Below are 24130 nucleotides of genomic sequence, written 5' to 3'. Positions count from 1 at the left end.
GGCAACTTAATGCCAGAACAATTCCTGAACAATATCCTGTCCCACTTGCTGACCACAATAAAGATTTCTTCTTAAATATCCACAGCAAACACATCTCCGAACAAGAGACTTGGTATATGCTTTCTACCAAATACCCATTGCTCAGAAAGACATACTTAAGACTGCTGCCTGGACTCCATTTGGCCTATTTGAGTTCACAAGAATGCCTTTTGGATTGTGAAATGCTGCACAAAGTGTTTTATGGATGACGTCACATGCAATCTTCTGCTTTGTCTATACTAATGTTTTGCTGATGTCTAACTTTAAAATAAAACATATGGATCACTTAATGGCAAATCTCCTCACCTCAGTTCACACTGCTTAGTCATCAATCCATCAAAGCATATTTTTGGAGCACTATAAGTTCAGTTCCTTGGTCACAGCATTAATGTCCAAGGAATTCGGTTACACAGTAGAGAATGAAGTCACAAAGAACTTTCCACAGCCTGTGACATTCTGTGAGTTGCAAAGATTTCTCAGCCTTGCTACCTATTATCTCTACTTTGTGCATAGTAACACACTTCTGGCTTCTCCATTGAATGACTTCTTATGAGGTTCGCCAAAGCCAAGTTACGGATTACAGTGGACGTTTAACAACGTGAAGACTTCTATCACTGAGGCCACAGTTTTAGCATACCCTGTTCCCACACGCATTTCTTGCTTTGATCGTTGATGCATCTGCAACTACTATAGAAGCTCCACGTCAACAACAGATAAATCAAAATTGGCAACCCTTGGTATTATTCATTCAGAGACAATCTCCATCACAAATAAGCTAGTCAACATATGACCACATGTCACATGTAGCTTATGCTTCTATAAAGAAATTTTGTCATATGCTTCAAGGCTAACTGTTTATGTCAGTCACTGATTACAAGACAGTAATTTATGCTTTTAATCAGAGGTCAGACAAAGCATCACTATGTCAACTGCAAATCTTGAGCACAATTCACGGTGTGTATCAAACATTGTATTGTTATCTTTCTACATCAAACGCAAGTACATTTGTGACAATGAACTTTCATCAACAAGCAATCTCATTGCTGCGTGATTTGTTCCACCCTGAAGTCCAGAGTACAACAAACCTGGTTAAGCAAGTTTTCACGTGGTCAAATATGGACAGAGACTGTAAAGCTTTTGTGCATTAGTGTGTGTTCTGTTACTGTAGTAAAATCATCCACACATCAGTGCACCTCTTGCCACTTTTGTTCTAACCAACCACTGACTTAAATGACCAACCACTGATTTGAACGAGTTTTAATAGACACTGTCGGACAGTGACCACCATCCAAAGGACATACCTACTACCTAAATACCAACAACCACTTCACTTGCTGGTCTGAGGATTTTCCTATCGTCAATGCCACTCCTGAAAATGTTGCAACCAGCTTTTTTCATGGATCAGAATCACTCTCCACATCACCACCAACCAAGGCAGCCAATATGAGTCACAACTACTCAAACCACTCACTGTTTTGTTTGAGGCATATTCAAATCACAGTTTATCATCCAGCAGCAAATGGTGTAATTGAGTGTTTGTAGCAGACATTTAAAGTGCCTCTAAGATTGGATAAATAAAATTCTATAAAACACTGCACTGTACAATGCTCTTGCTGCGAGGCAGTTGCAATTCCTGAAATCCATTGCCAGTGGCCTCTGACCTACCAAGAAGCACCTCAGTCCTGAGTCCATGGATAAACCGCGAAAATCTGCCACATTACGTCACACGCAAATAGACTTGGCCTGCAGGCAGATCAGTGAAACCAGATCCGACTGGCAGGTCTGCACATTAGTGGGAAATGATGGGCTTCAGATTGGCAGGCCTGATCTGTTTGAGATACCTACAGAAATGGCCTGCGGTTTTCACCCATCATGGAAGCCGACTGTGTGGCCAGCTATTTACATGTCACAGACATCATGTTGACAAAATGAGAATGCGGTGATCAATCCATGCAAAAGACAACTTGCATGAATACTCTGAAAATCAACACTAATGAGGATAGGTAGCAACTCACTGTAAAGATGATCACTGAGCTGCAGACAGGAAGATAGAAAAGACAGTCACATCCTCACAACTAAATTTTTGGCCATGGCCTTTGTGAGAAAACGAGAGCGCACACACACATTCACACAATCATTCAGACACAACTCATGCATGGGTGACAACTGTCTCCGGCCATGAACCAACAGTCTCTGAGAATCAGAGCCACGCAAACCACTCCTAACACCTCCCTGCCTCTCATCGGCAGCTGCTAGGCTAGCAGCAAGAAGTGGTGGCAGCACTGACTGCAAGCCGAGGGGATTGGTAGGAACGCAAGAAGCTGCAAGAATGAGGGATTAGGGAAGCGGCTCTTGTACTCAGCTGCGCCCAGCTAGCGACGATGCATCATACCTCAGTAAACCTTTTTTTTTTTCCTTCAAATTTCCCTGATTTAAATTCCCTGATTTCCAGAACTTGTGGCAGCCCTGTTGTCAGGCTCCATGCAAGCCTTTGCAGCCACCATATGATGGACCATATACTGTACTCATTCAAGATGAGAAGACATTTGAAAGTTGATGTCAATGGTACCTTAACAATGATTTCCACCGATCACCTCAAAACTATTTTCTATCCTGGTAGCTGCAAACCAGACAAGACATCTGTCAGACAAAATGGCTGATGAGTCTACAACAGACATCACAGAATCATCTTTCCCTTCCATCAGTCATCCCATGATCTAAACACCATGTCCGTTTAAATAGACAGTACTGTTAGAACTTGAATGTAACTAGAATTCAATGTCATTATGAATTGTAGCATATTGTTTATTGAGCTCATTTTAGTTCAATGATTTTTAGATGTTCTATATTTAACTTAGTTGTTCATGCTCTGGCATATATATTATAATTGTTACCAATAAAGTATTCATATTGTAATGTAACATCAACGTGAAACAACGAAATTAACAAATCGAACAATGGAAAATCCAGGATGGAATGTAAATGCAGAGAAGAAAAAAATGATGCACACAATATGTAGGCAACACTGACACTGGATCTGCTATTGCCTATCTAAAATTTAAAAATGAAAATAACTTTTAATGTAATATTAACCTAAGAGTGTGACTGTAGTTGACTTCATAAACCAGATACAAAAGGCAAATACGAGCACAATTCTGCATAGCACTACGTCACACCCTCAGAAGTGGCACATTGTAGCCCATAGCAACAAACTGTAAATATATTATCATCTATTTTCTCAAGACAAGGAAGAGGTACGTCTCTCCTTCCACCTTTAAAAACAATTTTAATATGTTTGCTACATTTGCTGTGAACTTTTTATTGTGCCTATCGCAGCTCAGCATCTCCGCTATATGATTGAAATTAACAAATTGTATATGCAATGGCAAATGCACATGACAACTCATATTCTGCCTTATTAACACGTCACATTTTGCTATCCTGTCAAGGTATATTACCAGCCCCACTTACAAATTAGTTACTGCATTTTTGTTCCTTATTGCTGACACATTTCTTCTGTTTTCATCCAGGTTTGAGCTAGACTCCAATCCTTTCACAATAAATGTGTCCTCAAGCAAGTCACCATCTCTCTCACATACATAATTGTGTGGAACTCAGCATGCTTTATTACATCGACAACAAAATCCAATTTCACATCCACTGCTCACTGGAACATGCCATTTGTTCGAGAATATGTGAACAAAAACAGTTATTGAATGTTTTGTCAATGAAGCTGTTAATGCAGAGAAGAAAAAAATGATGCACACAATATGTAGGCAACACTGACACTGGATCTGCTATTGTCTATCTACAACTTAAAGATGAAAATAACTTTTAATGTAATGTTAACCTAAGAGTGTGACTGTAACTGACTTCATAAACCAGATACAAAAGACAACCACGAGCACAATTCTGCATAGCACTACGTCACAACCTCAGAAGTGGCATATTGTAGCCCATAGCAACAAACTGTAAATATATTATCATCTATTTTCTCAAGACTCTCCTTCCACCTTTAAAAACAATTTTAATGTGTTTTCTACAGTTGCTGTGCAGCAACGTATGACCAAAAATGCACCAAATGTAAACTGGCCAGCGACTACATTTTTTACTGTGAATTTTGCAAACCGTGTGCTGGCCTAATTAATTTTGAAGTATCACAGCAGTTATGAGGAATAACAAAAGGAAAGCCATTATGTGAGGCTACATGATGCAAAAGTATTCATTTTTTTATTGAATAGTTTCCTAAAAACCAAATGAGGGAAACTGCATAGCAAAGAATACACACAAATCTAAAAATGGTGAGTTTTAATTTTTTACATGAAAAGTAAAATTTTCCACAAGAAACTAACACTCAGACGTGGCTCACTGATATGCCTTATATTTAGCAGTTTGCTAAAGTGAAAGAACGACTATATGACATGTTGGCTCAATATTCCTTTGACTCTTCATTTATTGTCCATTAAAATGTTACTTTTCATTGAAGAGAGAGAAATATTTGTCCATGAGTCCTATTTTATTTCTAATCTTTCCAAGACACAAAATTTGTATCAATTTGTTGCTTTGTCTCTAATATCTTGCTTATTTTCTTACATACACTATGTGATCAAAAGTATCCGGACACCCACAAAAACATACGATTTTCATATTAGGTGCATTGTGCTGCCGCCTACTGCCATGTACTCCATATCAGTGACCTCAGTAGTCATTAGACTAGTGAGAGAGCAGAATGGGGAATTCCACGGAACTCACAGACTTCGAACATGCTCAGGCGATTGGGTGTAATTTGTGTCATACCTCTGTACACGAGATTTCCACACTCCTAAACATCCCTAGGTCCACTGTTTCTGATGTGATAGTGAATTGGAAACGTGAAGGGACACGTACAGCACCAAAGGTTACAGGCCGACCTCGTATGTTGACTGACAGAGACTGCCGACAGCTGACGAGGGTCATAATGTGTAATAGGCAGATATCTGTCCAGACCATCACACAGGAATTCCAAACTGCATCAGGATCCACTGCAAGTACTATGACAGTTAGGTGGGAGGTGAGAAAACTTGGATTTCATGGTCAAGCGACTGCTTGTAAGCCACACATCTTGCCAGTAAATGCCAAACAACGCTTCACTTGGTGGAAGGCGCGCAAACAGTGGGAAAAAGTTGTGTGGAGTGATGAATCATGGTACACAATGTGGCAATCCTATAGCAGGGTGTGGGTATGGGTATGGAGAATGCCCAGTGAACGACATCTGCCAGCGTGTGTAGTGCCAACAGTAAAATTCAGAGGTGGTGGTGTTACGGTGTGGTCATGTTTTTCAAGGAGGGGGCTTGCATTCCTTGTTGTTTTGTGTGGCACTATCACAGCATGGGCCTACATTGATGTTTAAAGCAACTTCTTGCTTCCCGCTGTTGAAGAGCAATTCGGGGATGGCAACTGCATCTTTCAACACGATCGAGCACCTGTTCCTAACTCACAGCCTGTGGCAGAATGGTTGCACAACAGTAACATCCCTATAATGGACTGTCCTGCGCAGAGTCCTGACCTGAATCCTATAGAACTCTTGAGATGTTCTTGAGATGTTTTGGAATGCCGTCTTTGTGCCAGGCCTCACCAATCGACATCGATACCGATACCTTCCTCAGTGCAGCATTTTGTGAAGAATGGGCTACCATTCCCCAAGAAACCTTCCAGAACCTAACTGAACATGTGCCTGCGAGAGTGGAAACTGTCATCAAGGCTAAGGGCGGGCCAACACCATTCTGAATTCCAGCATTACTGATGGAAGGTGCCAAGGACTTAGTCATTTTCAGCTGGGTGTCCGGATACTTTTGATCACATACTGTGTATATATAGCTATCAGAAATCTAATTTCATACTGTTGTGGAAAGATTATTAAACTTGACTTACGAGGTGTGGCTAGAAAAAAACCGGACTAGTACTGGTGAAACAATAAAACGAATGCAATAAGGCTGAAAGTCGCGTGGCCTGTCACGTGACTCTCGCTCCGCCTACTGCTCGAGTTTCATCTGCCTCCTGCACTCAGTCTGCCCGTGGCGTCTGTTTTAAGTAGTTGACGTTTTGTCTGTGCGTCGGAAAATGTTGAGTGTACAGAAAGAACAGCGTGTTAACATCAAATTTTGTTTCAAACTAGGAAAATCTGCAAGTGAAACGTTTGTAATGTTACAACAAGTGTACGGCGATGATTGTTTATCGCAAACACAAGTGTTTGAGTGGTTTAAACGATTTAAAGATGGCTGCGAAGACACCAGTGATGACACTCGCACTGGCAGACCATTGTCAGCAAAAACTGATGCAAACATTGAAAAAATCGGTAAACTTGTTCGACAAGATCGCCGTTTAACAATCAGAGCAGTGTCTGAGTTAACAGGAGTTGACAAGGAAAGTGTTAGGCAGATTCTTCATGAAAGTTTCAACATGAACAAAGTGTGTTCAAAAATGGTTCCAAAGTGTCTCACAATTGAACAGAAGGAACGCCGAAGAATGATTTGTTCTGACATCCTGGAAAACATTGAAAGTGATCCCACCTTCTTACAAAATGTAAGATGAATCGTGGTTTTTTACTTACGATCCCGAAACTAAACGCCAATCGATGCATTGGAAAACTCCTGGTTCTCCACGACAAAAAAAAGCACGAATGTCAAAATCGAAATTCAAGGCAATGATGATTGTTTTTTTTGACATCAAAGGGATTGTGCACATTGATTGGGTACCAGAGGGACAAACAGTGAATCAGCATTACTACATTAGCGTCCTGGCTACCCTACGTGAGCGAGTACGGAGAAAACGGAACGATTTGTGGAGAAAAAAGTCATGGATCCTTCACCAAGACAATGCCCCAGCTCACAGTGCGTTGTCAGTGAAGACATTTTTGGCAAAACACAACATTCCCATCTTAGATCATCCACCCTACTCACCTGATTTGGCCCCCTGTGACTTTTTTCTTTTCCCTAAAGTCAAGTCAGCTTTGAAAGGAACTAGATTTGAGACTGTTGAAGCAGTAAAAGAAAAAGCGACAGAAGTAATGTATGGACTTACCGAAAATGATCTGCAGCATTGCTATGAACAGTAGAAAATTCGTATGGAGCAGTGTAGAGACCGAGGAGGAGAGTACATTGAAGGAGATAACATGAAATTGTAAATAATTGTAAATAAATGTTTTTTCCAGCATCTGTCCGGTTTTTTTCTAGCCGCACCTCGTATTTCATAAAATATGTTGACTCACTATGGCCATAACTCCACTTCTGACAGATGATGTGATTAGAAGTATCTGTACATCAATTAAACTTGATACAAAACTGCACAAGAAAGCAAAATGTGCAGAGAAGGTAAGACTCAATATCTGACCACCGAGTGAGTGCAGAAAGGTGATAAGGTGGTGTGGGACATTAATGTCTTACTATATACATCCAGGACATTGGTTCTCATGGGCTTCAAAACACATACAAATGGATATATTATGTGCTATGCACAAAAAAACCACCAAGCTCACATACTGACTGCCACAAGCCATCAAGTGTTGAAGAGGTTCTAAGATATTTCTCATCAGCCAACGACACCCTTTGCAGCCTATCTTCTGAGTGTATTAGGATTTATTCACAGTACAAAATCTATTACTTGCATCCACTGCCAAGCAGCTACTAATAAGCAACCTATAAAGATATTACCTTGAATGGTACGTGATTCAGTGCTTCACGCAATAAGAAAAAGGGGCAGAAGTGTGGTATATAACATGGCTTTTCAGTGAAGAGTGTTGGCTCAGGGACTGCATGGCAGATAACAGCAACATTGTGACGCACACAGATCACACAGTAAGATTTGGAGATGGATGCATTACAATTTTTTTTTTTTTTCTTTTTTTATCCCTCCAGGGTCCTCGTGCACGGGGCTGCCCTGTACGGGTATATCAATGCAGAAGATAATAGGTATACAACTGCCACTTACTTGCTGCTAACTACAGAAACACCTTACCCCAGTTGATCAGTATGTATAACGGCATGACAGAGAGAGAGAGAGAGAGAGAGAGAGAGAGAGAGAGAGAGAGAGAGAGAGAGAGATGGTAATATATGTTACATCCTTTGTCAACCATTTTGCTGTTCAGTAATCACCACTTTTCTAACAGAAGGGTTTATACGCAGACAAGAAAAAAAATAGTTCCTGGATTTTGCCTGGGTTTCCTTGTTAAAAATACTTTTTTTCCTGGGCAAAAAAACACTTTTTTACCAGGTGAAAATACACTTTTTACCAGGTGAAAATACACTTTTTACCAGGTGAAAATACACTTTTTACCAGGTGAAAATACACTTTTTACCAGGTGAAAATATATTTTTCCATGTTAAGTGTGAATATACTTTCCCTCAGAGCTGTAAAACTTATCAGTCCTCTCAACGGTAAAGTTTTTATACCATAGCGCTGAACTTCCCGGCACTATAGAAAATGAAGCACAACAAAAAACAAATCTGGAAAAATCTTTGATGGGCAGCAACATGCACATTGCATATGTTTGTCTTACGAAAGTGTAAATATGAATTCCAGCAAATACAGCATGGTAGCTTCTGAAGCAATGAAATCAGGATTGTGATGCACTTTTGTCAGCTAATCATAGCTCATGTCACATGTTCTAGACAGCCTATGATAGCAGATATTCAGTGCAAAGAATGTTTGACGTAGTCAGCCAATAGGAACATCACTGTGAAGCAGCATGAACACACAAATAGGAAAAGTTAATGGTTTAAATAACTAGACATACAATACAGCTAAAAGGAAAGCTAAGCTTTCACATATAATATGAGAGTTTTTAGCTTGTTTTATCCTTCAACGTATATCAAACACAAGTGTGTCAGTAAAATTTTAAACAATGACATAAATGGCTGATCTTCTGGGTCTGAAACTTTTCTATGTAACTGGTCCTCAAAATGTTAAGTTTGGAATAAGAGTCAAATTATCTATGATTTAACAAAACCAACACACATTCTCACAAGTAACATAATTCACCTTCTGTAAAAGAAATTTAGTCCGAAAGTAACACTTCTCAAACTGCCATTCACAATATTTTTCTGCGACCTGTTAAGGACCCATGAACCACGGACTTTGCCGTTAGTGGGGAGGCTTGCGTGCCTCAGCGATACAGATAACGGTACCATAGGTGCAACCACAACGGAGGGGTATCTGTTGAGAAGCCAGACAAACATGTGGTTCCTGAAGAGGGGCAGCAGCCTTTTCAGTAGTTGCATGGGCAACAGTCTGGATGACTGACTGATCTGGCCTTGTAACCCTAACCAAAACGGCCTTGCTGTGCTGGTACTGCGAACGGCTGAAAGCAAGGGGAAACTACAGCCGTAATTTTTCCCAAGGGTATGCAGCTTTACTGTATGGTTATATGATGAAGGCGTCTTCTTGGGCAAATTGTTCCGGAGGTAAAATTGTCCCCCATTCGGATCTCCGGGTAGGGACTACTCAAGAGGACACTGTTATCAGGAGTAAGAGAACTGGCATTCTACGGACCAGAGCATGGAATGTCAGATCCCTTAATCGGGCAGGTAGGTTAGAAAATTTAAAAAGGGAAATGGATAGGTTAAAGTTAGATATAGTGGGAATTAGTGACGTTCGGTGGCAGGCGGAACAAGACTTCTCGTCAGGTGAATAAAGGGTTATAAATACAAAATCAAATAGGTGTAATGCAGGAATACGTTTAATAATGAATAAAAAAATAGGAATGCGGGTAAGCTACTACAAACAGCATAGTGAACGCATTATTGTGGACAAGATAGATACGAAGCCCACACCTACCACAGTAGTACAAGTTTTATATGCCAACTAGCTCCGCAGATGACGAAGAGATTGATGAAATGTATAATGAGATAAAAGACATTATTCAGATAGTGAAGGAAGACAAAAATTTAATAGTCTTGGGTGACTGGAATTCGATAGTAGGAAAAGCAAGAAAAGGAAACATAGTAGGTGAATATGGAATGGGGGTAGGGAAAGAAAGAGGAAGCCGCCTGGTAGAATTTTGCACAGAGCATAACTTAATCATAGCTAACACTTGGTTCAAGAATCATGAAAGAAGGCTGTATACATGGAAGAAGCCTGGATATACTGGAAGGTTTCAGATAGACTATATAATGGTAAGACAGAGATTTAGGAACCAGGTTTTAAATTGTAAGACGTTTCCAGGGGCAGATGTGGACTCTGACCACAATCTATTGGTTATGAACTGCAGATTAAAACTGAAGAAACTGCAAAAAGGTGTGAATTTAAGGAGATGGGACCTGGATAGATTGAAAGAATCAGAGGTTGTAGAGAGTTTCAGAGAGAGCATTAGGGAACAATTGACAAGAATTGGGAAAGAAATACATTACAAGAAGAATGGGTAGCTTTGAGAGATAAAAAACTTAAGGCAGCAGAGGATCAAGTAGGTAAAAGGACGAGGGCTAATAGAAATCCTTGGCTAACAGAAGAGATATTGAATTTAATTGATGAAAGGAGAAAATACAAAAATGCAGTAAATGAAGAAGGCAAAAAGGAATACAAATGTCTCAAAAATGAGATCGACAGGAAGTGCAAAATAGCGAAGCAGGGATGGCTAGAGGACAAATGTAAGAATATAAAGGCACATGTCACTAAGGGTAAGATAGATACTGCCTACAGGAAAATTAAAGAGACCTTTGGAGAGAAGAGGATGACTTGCATGAATATCAAGAGCTCAGATGGAAACCCAGTACTGTGCTAAAAAGGAATAGCAGAAAGGTGGAAGGAGTATATAGAGGGTCTATACAAGGGAGATGTACTTGGAAATGGAAGAGAATATAGATGAAGATGAAATGGGAGATTGATACAGCGTGAAGAGTTTGACAGAGCACTGAAAGACCTAAGTCGCAACAAGGCCACGGGAGTAGACAACATTCCATTAGAACTACTGATAGCCTTGGGAGAGACAGCACTGAAAAAACTCTACCAGAGCAAGATGTATGAGACAGGCAAAATACCGTAAGACTTCAAGAAGAATATACACTGCTGGCCACCGTAAATGCAACACCCTGAAGGAAGCATCCGAATCAAGTGAAATTTACACCATGGGTTTGCAGCGATGAGATATGCAACTGATTAGAATTTCAGCGCAGACGCACATCACTCGCACCTGTGGCGCCACCTCATAGCGCCATTTAAGGCTTGGCGATTTCGACGAGTGTATGTTCGGCACATGTGTTTACCTTGTGGTTGTTTTACAAGACGATCAGTTATGCCTCGTAGACAACAGCGAACATCTTTTGATCAAGTATCCGAGTTCGACAGAGGAAGGATAGTGGCTTACCGAGATTGTGGATTATCATACAGAGAAATCGCTAGTCGTGTTGGACGAAACCAAACAACTGTAATGCGGATATGTGACCGTTGGATGCAGGAGGGTACGACGGACCGACGTGGTCGATCGCATTCACCTCGGTGCACCACTGCACGTGCTAATAGGAAAATTGTGCGCATGGCAGTGACGGATCGCTCAGTGACATCCCGAACCACAGCACAGCACATTGCGTCTGTAACGCATCATCCAGTGTCTGCGCGTACCATTCGACGCCGTTTACAGCAGAGTGGTCTGTCCGCAAGACGTCCATTGCTTCGTCTACCATTGACGCAGAACCACAGACGTCTCCGTCGCCAATGGTGTGATGACAGACAGATGTGGACGGCAGAATGGAATGACGATGTCTTTACTGACGAGGCACGCTTCTGTCTGCAGCAACTCGATGGTCGGATTCGAGTGTGGAGACACCGTGGAGAGAGGATGCTGGACAGCTGCATTATGCACCACCACACTGGTCTTGCACCAGGTATTATGGTATGGGGCGGTATTGGATATTACTCTCGCACGCCTCTAGTACGCATTGCCGGTACTTTAAATAGCCGGCGCTACATATCCGAGGTGCTGGAGCCAGTTGTCCTTCCTTACCTTCAGGGCTCGGCCACAGCCATATTTCAACAGGATAATGTGCGACCACACATGGCACGCATTGTCCAAAGGTTCTTCGTCAATAACCAGATTGAATTGCTTCCCTGGCCAGCTCGCTCTCCGGATCTTTCGCCGATAGAAAACATGTGGTCCATGGTTGCTCAACGAGTGACCCAAATTGCATCCCTAGCTGCCACACCAGATGATCTTTGGCAACGTGTGGAAGCTGCTTGGGCTGCTGTACCCCAGGAGCACATCCAACGTCTCTTTGACTCAATGCCGAGACGTGTGGCAGCTGTGATCTCCAACAATGGCGGCTACTCTGGCTACTGATTCTGGCAGGAACCACATGTCACAGACTTCTGTAAACGTAATCATTTGATACTTGGTCAACATGTTATCTACAAAATAAATTTTGTTGAGCTACCTCTTGTCTTTCTTGGTGTTGCATTTACGGTGGCCAGCAGTGTAATAATTCCAATCCCAAAGAAAGCAGGTGTTGAGAGATGTGAAAAATACTGAACTATCAGTTTAATAAGCCATGGCTGCAAAATACTAACACGAATTCTTTACAGACGAATGGAAAAACTGGTAGAAGCTGACCTCGGAGAAGATCAGTTTGAATTCCATAGAGATGTTGGAACACGTGAGGCAATACTGACCCTACAGCTTATCTTAGAAAACAGATTAAGGAAAGGCAAACCTACGTTTCTAGCATTTGTAGACTGTGACTGGAATATTCTCTTTCAAATTCTGAAGGTGGCAGGGGTGAAAGACAGGGAGTGAAAGGCTATTTACAATTTGTACAGAAACCACATGACAGTTATAAGAGTCGTGGGGCATGAAAGGGAAGCAGTGGTTGAGAAGGGAGTGAGACAGGGTTGTAGCCTATCCCCGATGTTATTCAATCAGTATAGTGAGCAAGCAGTAAGGAAACAAAAGAAAAATTTGAAGTAGGAATTAAAATCCATGGAGAAGAAATAAAAACTTTGATGTTCACCGATGACATTGTAATTCTGTCAGAGACAGCAAAGGACCTGGAAGAGCAGTTGAACGGAATGGACAGTGTCTTGAAAGGAGGATATAAGATGAACATCAACAAAAGCAAAATGAGGATAACGGAATGTAGTCGAATTAAATTGGGTGATGCTGAGGGGAATTAGATTAGGAAATGAGACGCTTAAAGAAGTAAATGATTTTTGCTATTTGGGGAGTAAAATAACTCATGGTGCTCGAAATAGAGAAGGTATAAAATGTAACTGGCAATGGCAAGGAAAGCGTTTCTGAAGAAGAGAAATTTGTTAACATCGGGTATAGATTTAAGTGTCAGGAAGTCGTTTCTGACAGTATTTGTATTGAGTGTAGCCATGTATGGAAGTGAAACGTGGACAATAAATAGTTTAGACAAGAAGAGAATAGAAGCTTTAGAAATGTGGTGCTACAGAAGAATGCTGAAGATTAGATGGGTAGATCACATAACTAATGAGGAAGTATTGAATAGAACTGGGGAGAAGAGACATCTGCGGCACAACTTGACTAGAAGAAGGGATCAGTTGGTAGGACATATTCTGAGGCATCAAGGGATCACCAATTTAGTACTGGAGGACAGTGTGGAGGGTAAAAATCATAGAGGGAGACCAAGAGATGAATACACTAAACAGATTCAGAAGGATGTAGGTTGCAGTAGGTACTGGGAGATGAAGAAGCTTGCACAGGATATAGTTGCATAGAGAGCTGCATCAAACCAGTCTCTGGACTGAAGACCACAATGAACGTTAAGGACCCCATACACAAGTCATGGATCACAGTGATTCGTTGAATGCAATATTGCCAGTAATCTACTACTTCCCTCAACACCCTACACATGAGTGATTTCCACACAATTTCAGTCAGTATTACAAATGTCACTGGGTCAAGAAATTCTGTTATGGAAAATGAACTGCTATATTTAGCAGCAGTTGCAACTGATTTACATATCCCCAGGAATCCTTGCAAAACATAAATTTAAAATAAACAAGAATTATTATTTATCAAAGTTGTTCTGAAATGCTTTTCTTGGGAACTATACTTTACAGAATGTATTACTTCTTCACTGACACTGAATGGGCTGTGATGGGTTGTGTACATCTTTCCAGTGTGCCATTGCAATTCATATTATGCTTATTAGTACTCAATTCCTTTTGATTCATTAGTCTTACAATTTAACAGCAAGTATTTATGCAGTTTACTTGCTGTCTCTACAGAGATGTTGTCAATAGCAGCACTACTGATTACCTGAACTCTTGTTATAAATTTTTGGATAAAGGATTTGATTATAGGAAATGACAAGGGATTTGAGTGTAGTTTTATATTAGATTTTGCCTTAACAGTTGTATCAAAATGTCCTCTTGACATTACAGTAGATATGTCATTCTGTTTAGAAGTTAAGAACTATAATAATGTGTATAATTAAATAATACATAACTCAAAATCATATGATGGAGCCCATAGTATAGCAACTACTGCTATGAACTTCCCACTAATTCTACTTCTATAGCACAAGCTTCAAAATGCTAATCAGTGCAAAACTAAAGGGTGTTTTTTGTATTACCTCTAAATCTAAATGTCAACTCCGGCTTCCACTTCACTTCTCACACTAGTTCACGGCCCCTGGGTAACTATAAATTCTAATATAAATTTCTTACTCAAGGTGGTCCATGTGAAATGAAACTAAACTGCACAACCGCAATAAATAAATAAAGAAAAAGGTTGCAGCCACATTGTCACACACTGCCGTTAACCAAACAGGCAGTAATAATATGTCCACAAATTACAAGTGATCCATGAAATTGCATCGGATTTTCACACGGGCAGTGATTAGCATCCCATCATTGCGATTTGCCCACGCACTTAAGATCCATGTATGAAACATCCGGTCACACATGCAATGGATTCCAGCGTTCTGTCGTGTGGGGCCCTTTAGAAAAATGTGAACAATTGTGACCTCATGCTCATCGAAAGCCGTTTACTGTTATGAAGTATTGCAGTCTTCATCCTAAAGCCCTTGACACATTTTGCCGTCAGGAGAGTGTGTGCACTGTGTTTTGTTGTAAATAGCGCATTTTCATTGCAACTAAAGTTTCATTTAGTGTTATTCTCTTGTTTATGATTTACTGCTTCAGTATGGGAGTATGGGATAAAGTAAAAGTCTTTTTTAGAGTATCAGTTCTTAGCAGTCAAAATTTCCAAAGTTTAACTGAAAACTAAAATAATCAAAAATTTCTAGAATTCTCAAAAACTCCCAGCTCTTGTCCAGACTTCCTGGAGTGTATACACCTTAAAATGGTTATCAGTTTTCATATACCATAATAACAACAAAGCCATAAAAAGCATAAAAAATAACAAAAAAAGGAAAATGGGAAGCTACAGTAGGCACACTGTGCACACAAAAAATAATTTTCAAGAGTCAAAATAAGTTCAACTCCACAAAGTAAGGCGACTCCTTATTTCAGTCTGGAAGAGGCAGCAGCCTTTGGAGACGTTTAAAACATTTTTCTTGCAAAACATTGCTTCCTGAATGCAGAAGATGACATAATTACATAATGAATGATACTGTTGTTTGATGATAAAAATGTCACTGTCAATTGATCAGCAATTTTTCTCCACATGAAGTTTGAATGTTTAATTTACAGGAACAAATTGCTGTTTTTACTCTAGTGTCTCACTGTACCATATTAGCTTAATTTAGCAACTACAGTGTCATTTATGCTTGACCATTTGGGGTTGGGCACATTTTAACAAGGCATTATATTGACAACATAATAATTATTTCTTTGTTATTTTTACAGTCTGACAGTGTGAAAAAGAAGTTATAAACACTTACATGAGATACTTTTCTTCTTCTTTCTTCTCTCTCTTTAGGCAAAGGGGAAAAATCTGAGGTATGATAAAGTAATTCGAGAAAGACAAAAAGCTAAGGTCAAACAAGGATAGAATAGGAAATCAGACATGTCATAATCTTCACCAACTCAAAATTACTGTGGGAAACATAAATCTGGATGAATAGAAGATGATCTGAATCTCAGTCCTCCAGGATTGAAATACAGTGTATTTCTTGTGAAAAACTGCACTCACCGTCTGTATTCTCCCCTACTCATATCCCATTTCTCTTTCCCATCATAGATTGCCTAAATAACTTAGCCATTACTGTTGTAAAAGTCCTTGAATAATTTTCTGAAACTGATTTCAACATTTTAACAATGAAATACCAGCAAGCACCACTTTCTCCTTTAATAAAGCTGTGCCCCAGATCACGAACCCAAACATAATTCCTGCAGGGACCAGTTACACAACTGCCTTTGTTAGATTACTTTGTGCTAGTCAAATTTGACAAGTGTGGCTTGGGAAAGGCACTGTTTTTGTACTGTTGCTTTTTATATTTCTGTTATTAAAAAACAATGCGCCGAGAGATACTGTAACTCTGAATTAACCCCCACTCCCCACCCCCCCGTTTTTAAAGAGGCTCTTCAGTAAAAATTTATTTTCAACAAAATCTGACTAATCAAAATTAAAAACTTTCTACTGGCATAAAGCATCTGCCTGAAACTTTGGCATTATACCTATTCTAAACTTAGGTCATTAATTGACTGCCTACAATTTGATGATACAAGGAGAAATAAAACAAACAAAAGAAATTGTTACATTAATTTTTATCCTGATTATCTTTAAGCCCATTTTTGACCATCAGCACCATCCTGATAACATCATTGTGAAACTTATATCTTCAATGTCACAAATATTTGGCTGTTCCCTCCTAATTTAATGCGATTTCTGAGGTCATAGTTATGATGGGTTCTGAGAACATTGCTGTTATTTGCCGAATACATATCAGGTATTGGTTCTATACTGACATGAGAATGTTACAATGTTTCTAGCTTCCAAATGTGTTGTCTGCCCACCCCTCTCTCACTGGCTGCATTGAACCAGCAGCTGACACACCCCATTTTGTTCCTGTCATACCTCAAGGTGAATGTTGATAACACCGCTGCAAAAAAAATGTTAAGGATGCTACAGGCCCCTGTGTAGACTTTTACCATCTCTTGCAGAAATATATACTACTGTTGCATATTTGTTCAATTTTAAAGTCAACTCAAATGGATTTGGGCAAACTGTGGTTTAAATGTGGTATATGTCCATAAAAAGCTAAGTATGTTGTACAAATTCCCTTGGTTGGCTGCACAATGAAATTTGCTGCCCGCTCACCATGCCCTTTCCCACATTCATCCAAGCTGGTGTCACTGTTCCCCCTTCGATACTTGCGCAGTGCTGTGCTTGAGCAACTGAAATACGACTGCAATATTTTCTAAGTCACATGCAACAATGCCAACTAGTATGTACATGAAAGATGGCAAATGCTTACATACAAAATAAATGAAGTTGAGTAGCTCTGCCTTAAAAGCCAAAAGTAAACACAAATCGATCAAATTAACTAGTTATCAAATTTATTTACTCAGCACAACATGTGATGTGTAAACTGGGCATTAATCACTGACTCCACTCAGACTGTTTGTTTATCAGACAGTTTTTACCTCTACTATAGTACTCCAGTATACATCTAATTGCTCATTCGCTCATCACATACATCATGCTCCCTAGTATGTTGATATCCGCACAACACAGAATACTTATCCACACAAACCTTATTGTAGTAGTATCTCTCTTCACTTGACACAGTAGTGCGATTTTCAGGTGTGTACAGGTGGGCACAGGTACGCATCAAACGTCCAGTATTAGATAACAACAAAGCCATATTTGCAACATCATTTACGGTTTCAAATGCCTGTACACCCTGCTCCAGGTGATGTTGCGACTGTGCCAGCAGACCTTCAAATTCATCTGTATTCCGCCGTTCTTGGAATAATGCTGAAAAAACATATTTTTGCAAGGAAACAAAGTTTTTTTTTTCCAAATTTTGTCAGAAAAATTTAATACATTTTAAGATCATTCACAAATTTTTATTATTATGTTATTAATGACATGTATCCACTTAGCTCTTACATGCAGCCTGGTTCATATATAGCACGCCAAGTTCATTATGGACGTTGCCAAGACGTCTCATGAGATTGTGTTTCTGCTGCTGGAATACTTGCACCTCAAGGGCCCTCTGATAGCATTTACATGAAGTTGCTAACATTTGCCCCATACTAACAATTTCACTTGGCAATGGCTTCAGTTCTAACCAAAGAAAGACAATATTAATTAATAATGTGGACGGATTTTAAAAAAGTATTAATAAAATTTCACAAAGTTCTCAAAAATGTCAGGGTAAATTATGAAACATGTAACAGCATCAGTAGTACTTAAGCAGAAAATATTCTAATTAATAATGTACACAGTTTGAGGAAGTAAAAGTAAATGGAGTCATTGGAAAAATCCTCCAATTTAGAAGAAAAGCAAATACTACTGCTCAGAATTTTATCTCACAACACAGCAATTAACATGATCATACACAACTAAACAACATAATTCTTAGATTAGATTTGGTTACTGCTTTCTCTAAAATTAAGCAATTATCAAGTTTCTGGAATGTCCTCATCAATGATCATGTATGTACCAATTCAAGTGATAATATGTTTGTTTTATACCATAATCTGTTTGACGCTGTTGAAGTATTATTATATCACTCAATTCTCCACTTATGACCTAATTTAAAGTTTGATCATGTCCATTTCCTGAAACAAACTCCCACAAACTGAATTATTTCACTGTGGCATTACAGGTGTTTACAGGTGGCATATTCCAAATGTCAATGCTCCAAGCCTCACATAGGATTGCCTTATGGAAAAAGACAGTTCAATATGGCAAAATTGTCCCCCCCCCCCCCTCCCCTCCTTCTTACTCTTAACTAGCGCACTCTTTTATTTCATTCCTCACAGCATTTAACATTTACAAAATAAATGTTAATCTTACATGGAGCTTCCCCAATATGAGAGTATTCTCTGCACATAAAGACATTGTAACATTGCTTGTTAGGCCATATTAGCAACATTGCAGCTTCTTTATGCAAGGAAGAAGATATAATTTCACCTCAACATTAGATGGGGAAGGAAATCAATCATGGCTTATGTAAAGGAAACTGACAAAATTGGGAAACTCACAGCCAAACAAACCAGACTGCAAACGAGAATCAACAAACAGACAATAGGGAGGGGGATTTCCGATGAAGGAAGAAGGATGAGATCTGAGAGAATGAAGAAATACTGGGCTGACAGGAAACTGAAAAATTCTTTGTATAAAGTTGGCTAGAATGGTCCAATGAAGGCCATAAAATGTAAATAAATAAGAAGGAACCATTGAACTGATTCTGTAAAACCATGAAAAACCTAAACCTGGATGGCTGGAGGGGTATTTTAAACCCTTTTCTCCTAAATGCAAATGTAGTGTATTAACTGCTGTGTCACTTCATTCATGAAGCTCATTTCACTTCCTGCTTGACAGTTTCAGAAAATCTGTAGCCCAGTGTTTCAATATGCTGTAGTCAAATTTGTTGCACAAGGCTAGGCTGATCCAACTTGTGTGCTCACCAGTGGGCAATTGGCTGCCCATGGGCACAGGTGGGCTGGACAGGGGTGGGCTGAAGGTGGAAACTAGGGAAGGGCAACCAGGCAGAAGCCTATGTGACAGTTCTACACCAGTCAAGTCCATGTGGGCAGGATTGGCCACATGTGGATGGTGCACACGCAGAGTGTGTGTAACAGGCTACTTGGTAGGCAGCTTCAACTAACTACTACAGCCTGCTAGTGGGTTTATGGGTCTCAGCAGTGCTCGTGGCCTATGGGGCACAGTTGGAACAACCTGTTCTAGGCCTGTGCTTTATGGAGGAATGTGGTGTGAAAATATCTGTGAACTCAGATAAATATTGTAAGTTTTCTGTGGTCCAAATTTATAACAGGTTTCAGCAATGTACTACATCCTTCCAATCCACTCCACAGTTTGGAAAAAAAAAAATTCTTACCTTTCACATATTTGTGTAAAATGAGATTGTATGGCCTGCCGTGCCTGTTAATCTGATTCAGTGCAACCTTTTATTGTGGGGTATATTTATGAATTTCTGATTTCACTTTAGTGTGTCTAAAATATGTGACTTATTTTCATCAACCACAGGAATTACCATCTGCACTGTTCTGAGAAGAAGGCAAAGTCTACTGTGCAGACTTACTTCCAACATTCCCAAACTGCCCATTACAGCAGCAATAGGAATTAAACACAAAGTGAATGATTAGATGTTTAGCGAAAAGGGAAAATATTTGTGTATCTGGAGAAATGTAGAAGAGGATGTTTAAAAGTGTTGAGAATGACTTGGGTCTGGTCCACTGACACACAGGTGGTAGCAGCATTCAGTTTAACCATTAGCTGCAAGTGTCAACAATATAAGACTATTAGAAATTGTCAGTAACCAAATTCAAAACAATGATTTTACTTATTTATTTTTATGATTTCAAAAAGAGCTTAAATATGCATATGTGCCTTGAGAAACTTTATTTAGCAGTTGTAGAGAAAAATCTTTTATGGTTGCAGACGAGTAGACTAGAGCAAATGCTACACCTAATAGAATATTTTGTGTACTTCCTACAGATGCCACTGTGGTGTCACCGCCAGACACCACACTTGCTAGGTGGTAGCTTTTAAATCGGCCGTGGTCCATTAGTATACGTCGGACCCACGTGTCGCCACTGTCAGTAATTGCAGACCGAGCGCCACCACATGGCAGGTCTAGAGAGACGTACTGGCACTCGCCCCAGTTGTACAGCCGACTTTGCCTGAGATGGATTACTGACAAATACGCTCTCATTTGCCGAGACGATAGTTAGCATAGCCTTCAGCTACATTTGCTACGACCTAGCAAGGCGCCGTATTCAATTGATATTGAGATTCTATTAATGTATCATCAAGAGCGATGTTCTACAAATGTGGATTAAAGTTAAGTATTCCAGAAGCTACGTACTTTTCTTTATAGCATTCATTACGTATCCTGTTTCAGACCTCACGCCAGCCTGCGTGAGTTTAAGCGCGTGCCTTTCGGCTTCCTCTCATTGTGTCTAGGCTGTCTTGTCTAGACACAACAGCCACCCCTAAGATTCTACACAGATATTGTACAGACAGACTGTTATAACATCAAGTTGAACACGTATATTTCGAAACGATACAACACATATAAGTCATTGAGCAAGTTGACAAAGCAATACATGTGAACACGGTAACATTAGAATGAGCACTGAATCCAAGTCTAGCGGCCGCTGGCTGGGTGGCCGCTTAGGTGGCACGGCTGCTGCATGGCTGGCAGACAGCGCCGCATGTAGACGACGCGCGTAATTACGCGGCGGCACTTTGAATGATCGGCGAGTCACAACACTTCTCCCCCCTTTGAAATTTTTGCACTGGTCTTGATGGAGGTGGCCTGTAGAGTGCTAACATCCATAGGTGTTGTTTGACTGGCCGTAAAGTCTTGAGGAGGAGGCTTCCTGTACGGACGTAAGTGTCCCCGATGATACCAGGTCGAAATGACAGAAGACGTACGGGTCGAATCGGCTGGGTCCCCGTGCACCAATCTGCCTGTTGCGGCAAGTCCAGTTGATATAACAGGAGACATGGGTGATGTGTCGGCGTCCGTAGGAGGAGGAGGCAAGTAGATTGGCTCCGACAGATGATGGTCATCCGGTTCCTGAATGGGCACGTCTCCCAGTGGCGTCCGTTCTTGTACTGGCACCGAGATGACAGTGAGAGGGCTGCATTGTGAGTAATGAGAGATGCCAAGATCCCGAGCACCAGGTAGAGCCGAAGGTGGTGTAGTGGCATTCGGAACAGGCGATACCGGTACACGAGGCCGAAGCTGGTCCGAATGACGCACTGCAACACCCGTGTCCATCTGGATTTCATACAGGCGTCGGCCACAGTGTTGTAAGATGCGGCCCGGACTCCATTTTGGCCGCTTGCCATATCCAGACAAGACATTGGCGGTGAACCGGCCAAGCGAAGGCACTCGTGGCCGTGAGGTGGAAGGCCACAGATGATGAAGTAGTGTGCGGGGCTGTCGGCCATGTAAGAGCTAAGCTGGGCTGTGGTCGCCCATGGGGGTGAAACGGTAAGAAGCCAGAAACTGGAGAAGTGCATCATCAGCAGCAGAAGAAGTCAGGAGTTTCCGCATCTGAGCCTTAAATGTGCGGACCAGTCTTTCAGCCTCATTGTTTGATTGTGGATGGAACGGAGGGGCCGTGACATGCGTAACGCCATGACAAGCACAAAAATCCGCAAATTCGGAAGTGGCATATTGCGGACCATTATCAGTAACAAGAGTAAGAGGGAAGGCGAGACAGTGCATCAGCATTTGCATGTTGAGCCGTCGGCCGGACATGAATCTCATAATTGAAACGAGACAAGTAAAGAGCCCAATGCTGGAGGCGGTGTGCAGCCTTGTCGGGAAGTGACGATGATGGATGAAACAAGGATACAAGTGGTTTGTGATCCGTAACAAGATGAAATTTGGATCCATAGAGGAAAACGCCAAACTTATGAAGAGCGTAAATAATGGCCAAAGCTTCTTTTTCAATTTGAGACTACTTTTGTTGGGCATCTGTGAGTGCTTTGCACGCGTGAGTTCGTATCCCATCCTCGTCGCCAATTTTTATAACGTCTAGTTGAACACATATATTTCAAAACGATGCAACACATATAAGTCACTGAGCAAGTTGACAAAGCAATACATGTGAACACGGTAACATTTGAATGAGCACTGAGTCCAAGTCTAGCGGCCGCTGGCTAGCTGGCCGCTTAGGTGGCGCGGCTGCTGCGTGGCTGGCAGACAGCGCCGCATGTAAACGACGCACATAATTGCGCGGCGGCACTTTGAATGAACGGCGAGTCACAACACAGACAGATTATCAAGTCAGTGCATACCACATAATCTAAACCATGAACTGAAGCACTGGTACTTAGTTTTGTCTTCTGTTGCTTCACCAATATGGATTCTGGCATGTCAAAATTAATACTCATCATCACACAAATGGTGACTGAATATGACTGCACTCATCTCAGTCTTCCTCTGTGATGTTCACTCAAGAGAGAAATGACCGCAGGCAAAGAACAATGTACACTCTTTACACAGAAAATAACATAGCCACAGCCAAAGTAATCATGATTTGCAAGTGGCAATCAGAACGCTTAAGCCTGCCTTTCCACACTTTTAAAGTAATACACATAACATTATTGCTTTACAGCTGTGAGCTCTTACCTATTCCTTCATTATTGTTTCATTTCACCCAGTGCTAAGATGTACTGTCATATGTCCAAGTGAGCAGCAGTAATATAAAATAAACTATGTGGTAGGTGAAAACATGTACAATCTGTACAAGAAATTGACCCTGATTCCCATCTAGCAGCACAAACCCACAATGAGGCAGTTGTATACAAAATAATTAGTGTTTGATTGTGATCTGATGCAACTGCTTTCTTTACTGCTTTGAATGTGTCATTACTGTGGCATAAGACTTGTATGCGGCATCAAACTGATATAATGGAAGTTTATTTTATTATCTTTTAATTAAACAGTGATTTACCTCATATAATGTACATTTATTTCATTGTTGTTGAATTGAACTAAGATTAAACTGTGATTTCGCTCATTCATGTTTACTTTGGTAACATGAAGACAGGTATTTCTTAAATGTGTACAAAGTGCGCCATGTGTCCACTTGTATTACAAAAATTGGCGCACCCACTCCAGTGTTAAAATACTTTTCCCGAGAGTGAGAGAGATCGAGTACCTTGTGAATATGTGGCTGTAGATTTCTGGACCACCACAAGTATGACAGTACATCAGAATTAAGAAAAAGATAGCTACTAACGAGGAAGCCAGATCATAGCACTCATTTCGTTCTTCAATAGCACCTGATGATGTTGAGGATAAATGCTGCTAAAATATTACACAATATTATGAAAAGGATAGTTAGTATTCAACATGTAGCACAAACACTGAGTCCCAGCATTGTGTGTGTGTGTGTGTGTGTGTGTGGTATATTTTTGGCTAAGACCTTGTTGGCAGAAAGCTTATTTTGTGACATTCTTTTTGTTGTGCCTATCTGAGAC

At 40.5% G+C, this 24130-nt stretch overlaps 1 protein-coding gene across 2 annotated transcripts in view; it reads right to left on the bottom strand.

The window, feature by feature from the left end:
* Positions 1-24130, bottom strand: part of LOC126262869 (erythroid differentiation-related factor 1) — a 244620-nt gene that overhangs the window by 99420 nt on the left and 121070 nt on the right. For both annotated transcript variants that reach the window (XM_049959739.1, XM_049959746.1), the window contains exons 13-14: positions 18047-18223; positions 17688-17911 (exon numbers count right to left, since the gene is read on the bottom strand). In XM_049959739.1, coding sequence (XP_049815696.1) covers positions 17688-17911; positions 18047-18223 — 401 coding nt within the window. The remainder of the gene's footprint in view (positions 1-17687; positions 17912-18046; positions 18224-24130) is intronic.

The sequence above is a fragment of the Schistocerca nitens genome, chromosome 1 (assembly GCF_023898315.1).
Source record: "Schistocerca nitens isolate TAMUIC-IGC-003100 chromosome 1, iqSchNite1.1, whole genome shotgun sequence".
Classification (NCBI taxonomy): domain Eukaryota; kingdom Metazoa; phylum Arthropoda; class Insecta; order Orthoptera; family Acrididae; genus Schistocerca; species Schistocerca nitens.
The sequence above is the reverse complement of the archived record's forward strand: the minus strand, read 5'-3'. Positions and strand labels throughout refer to the sequence as shown.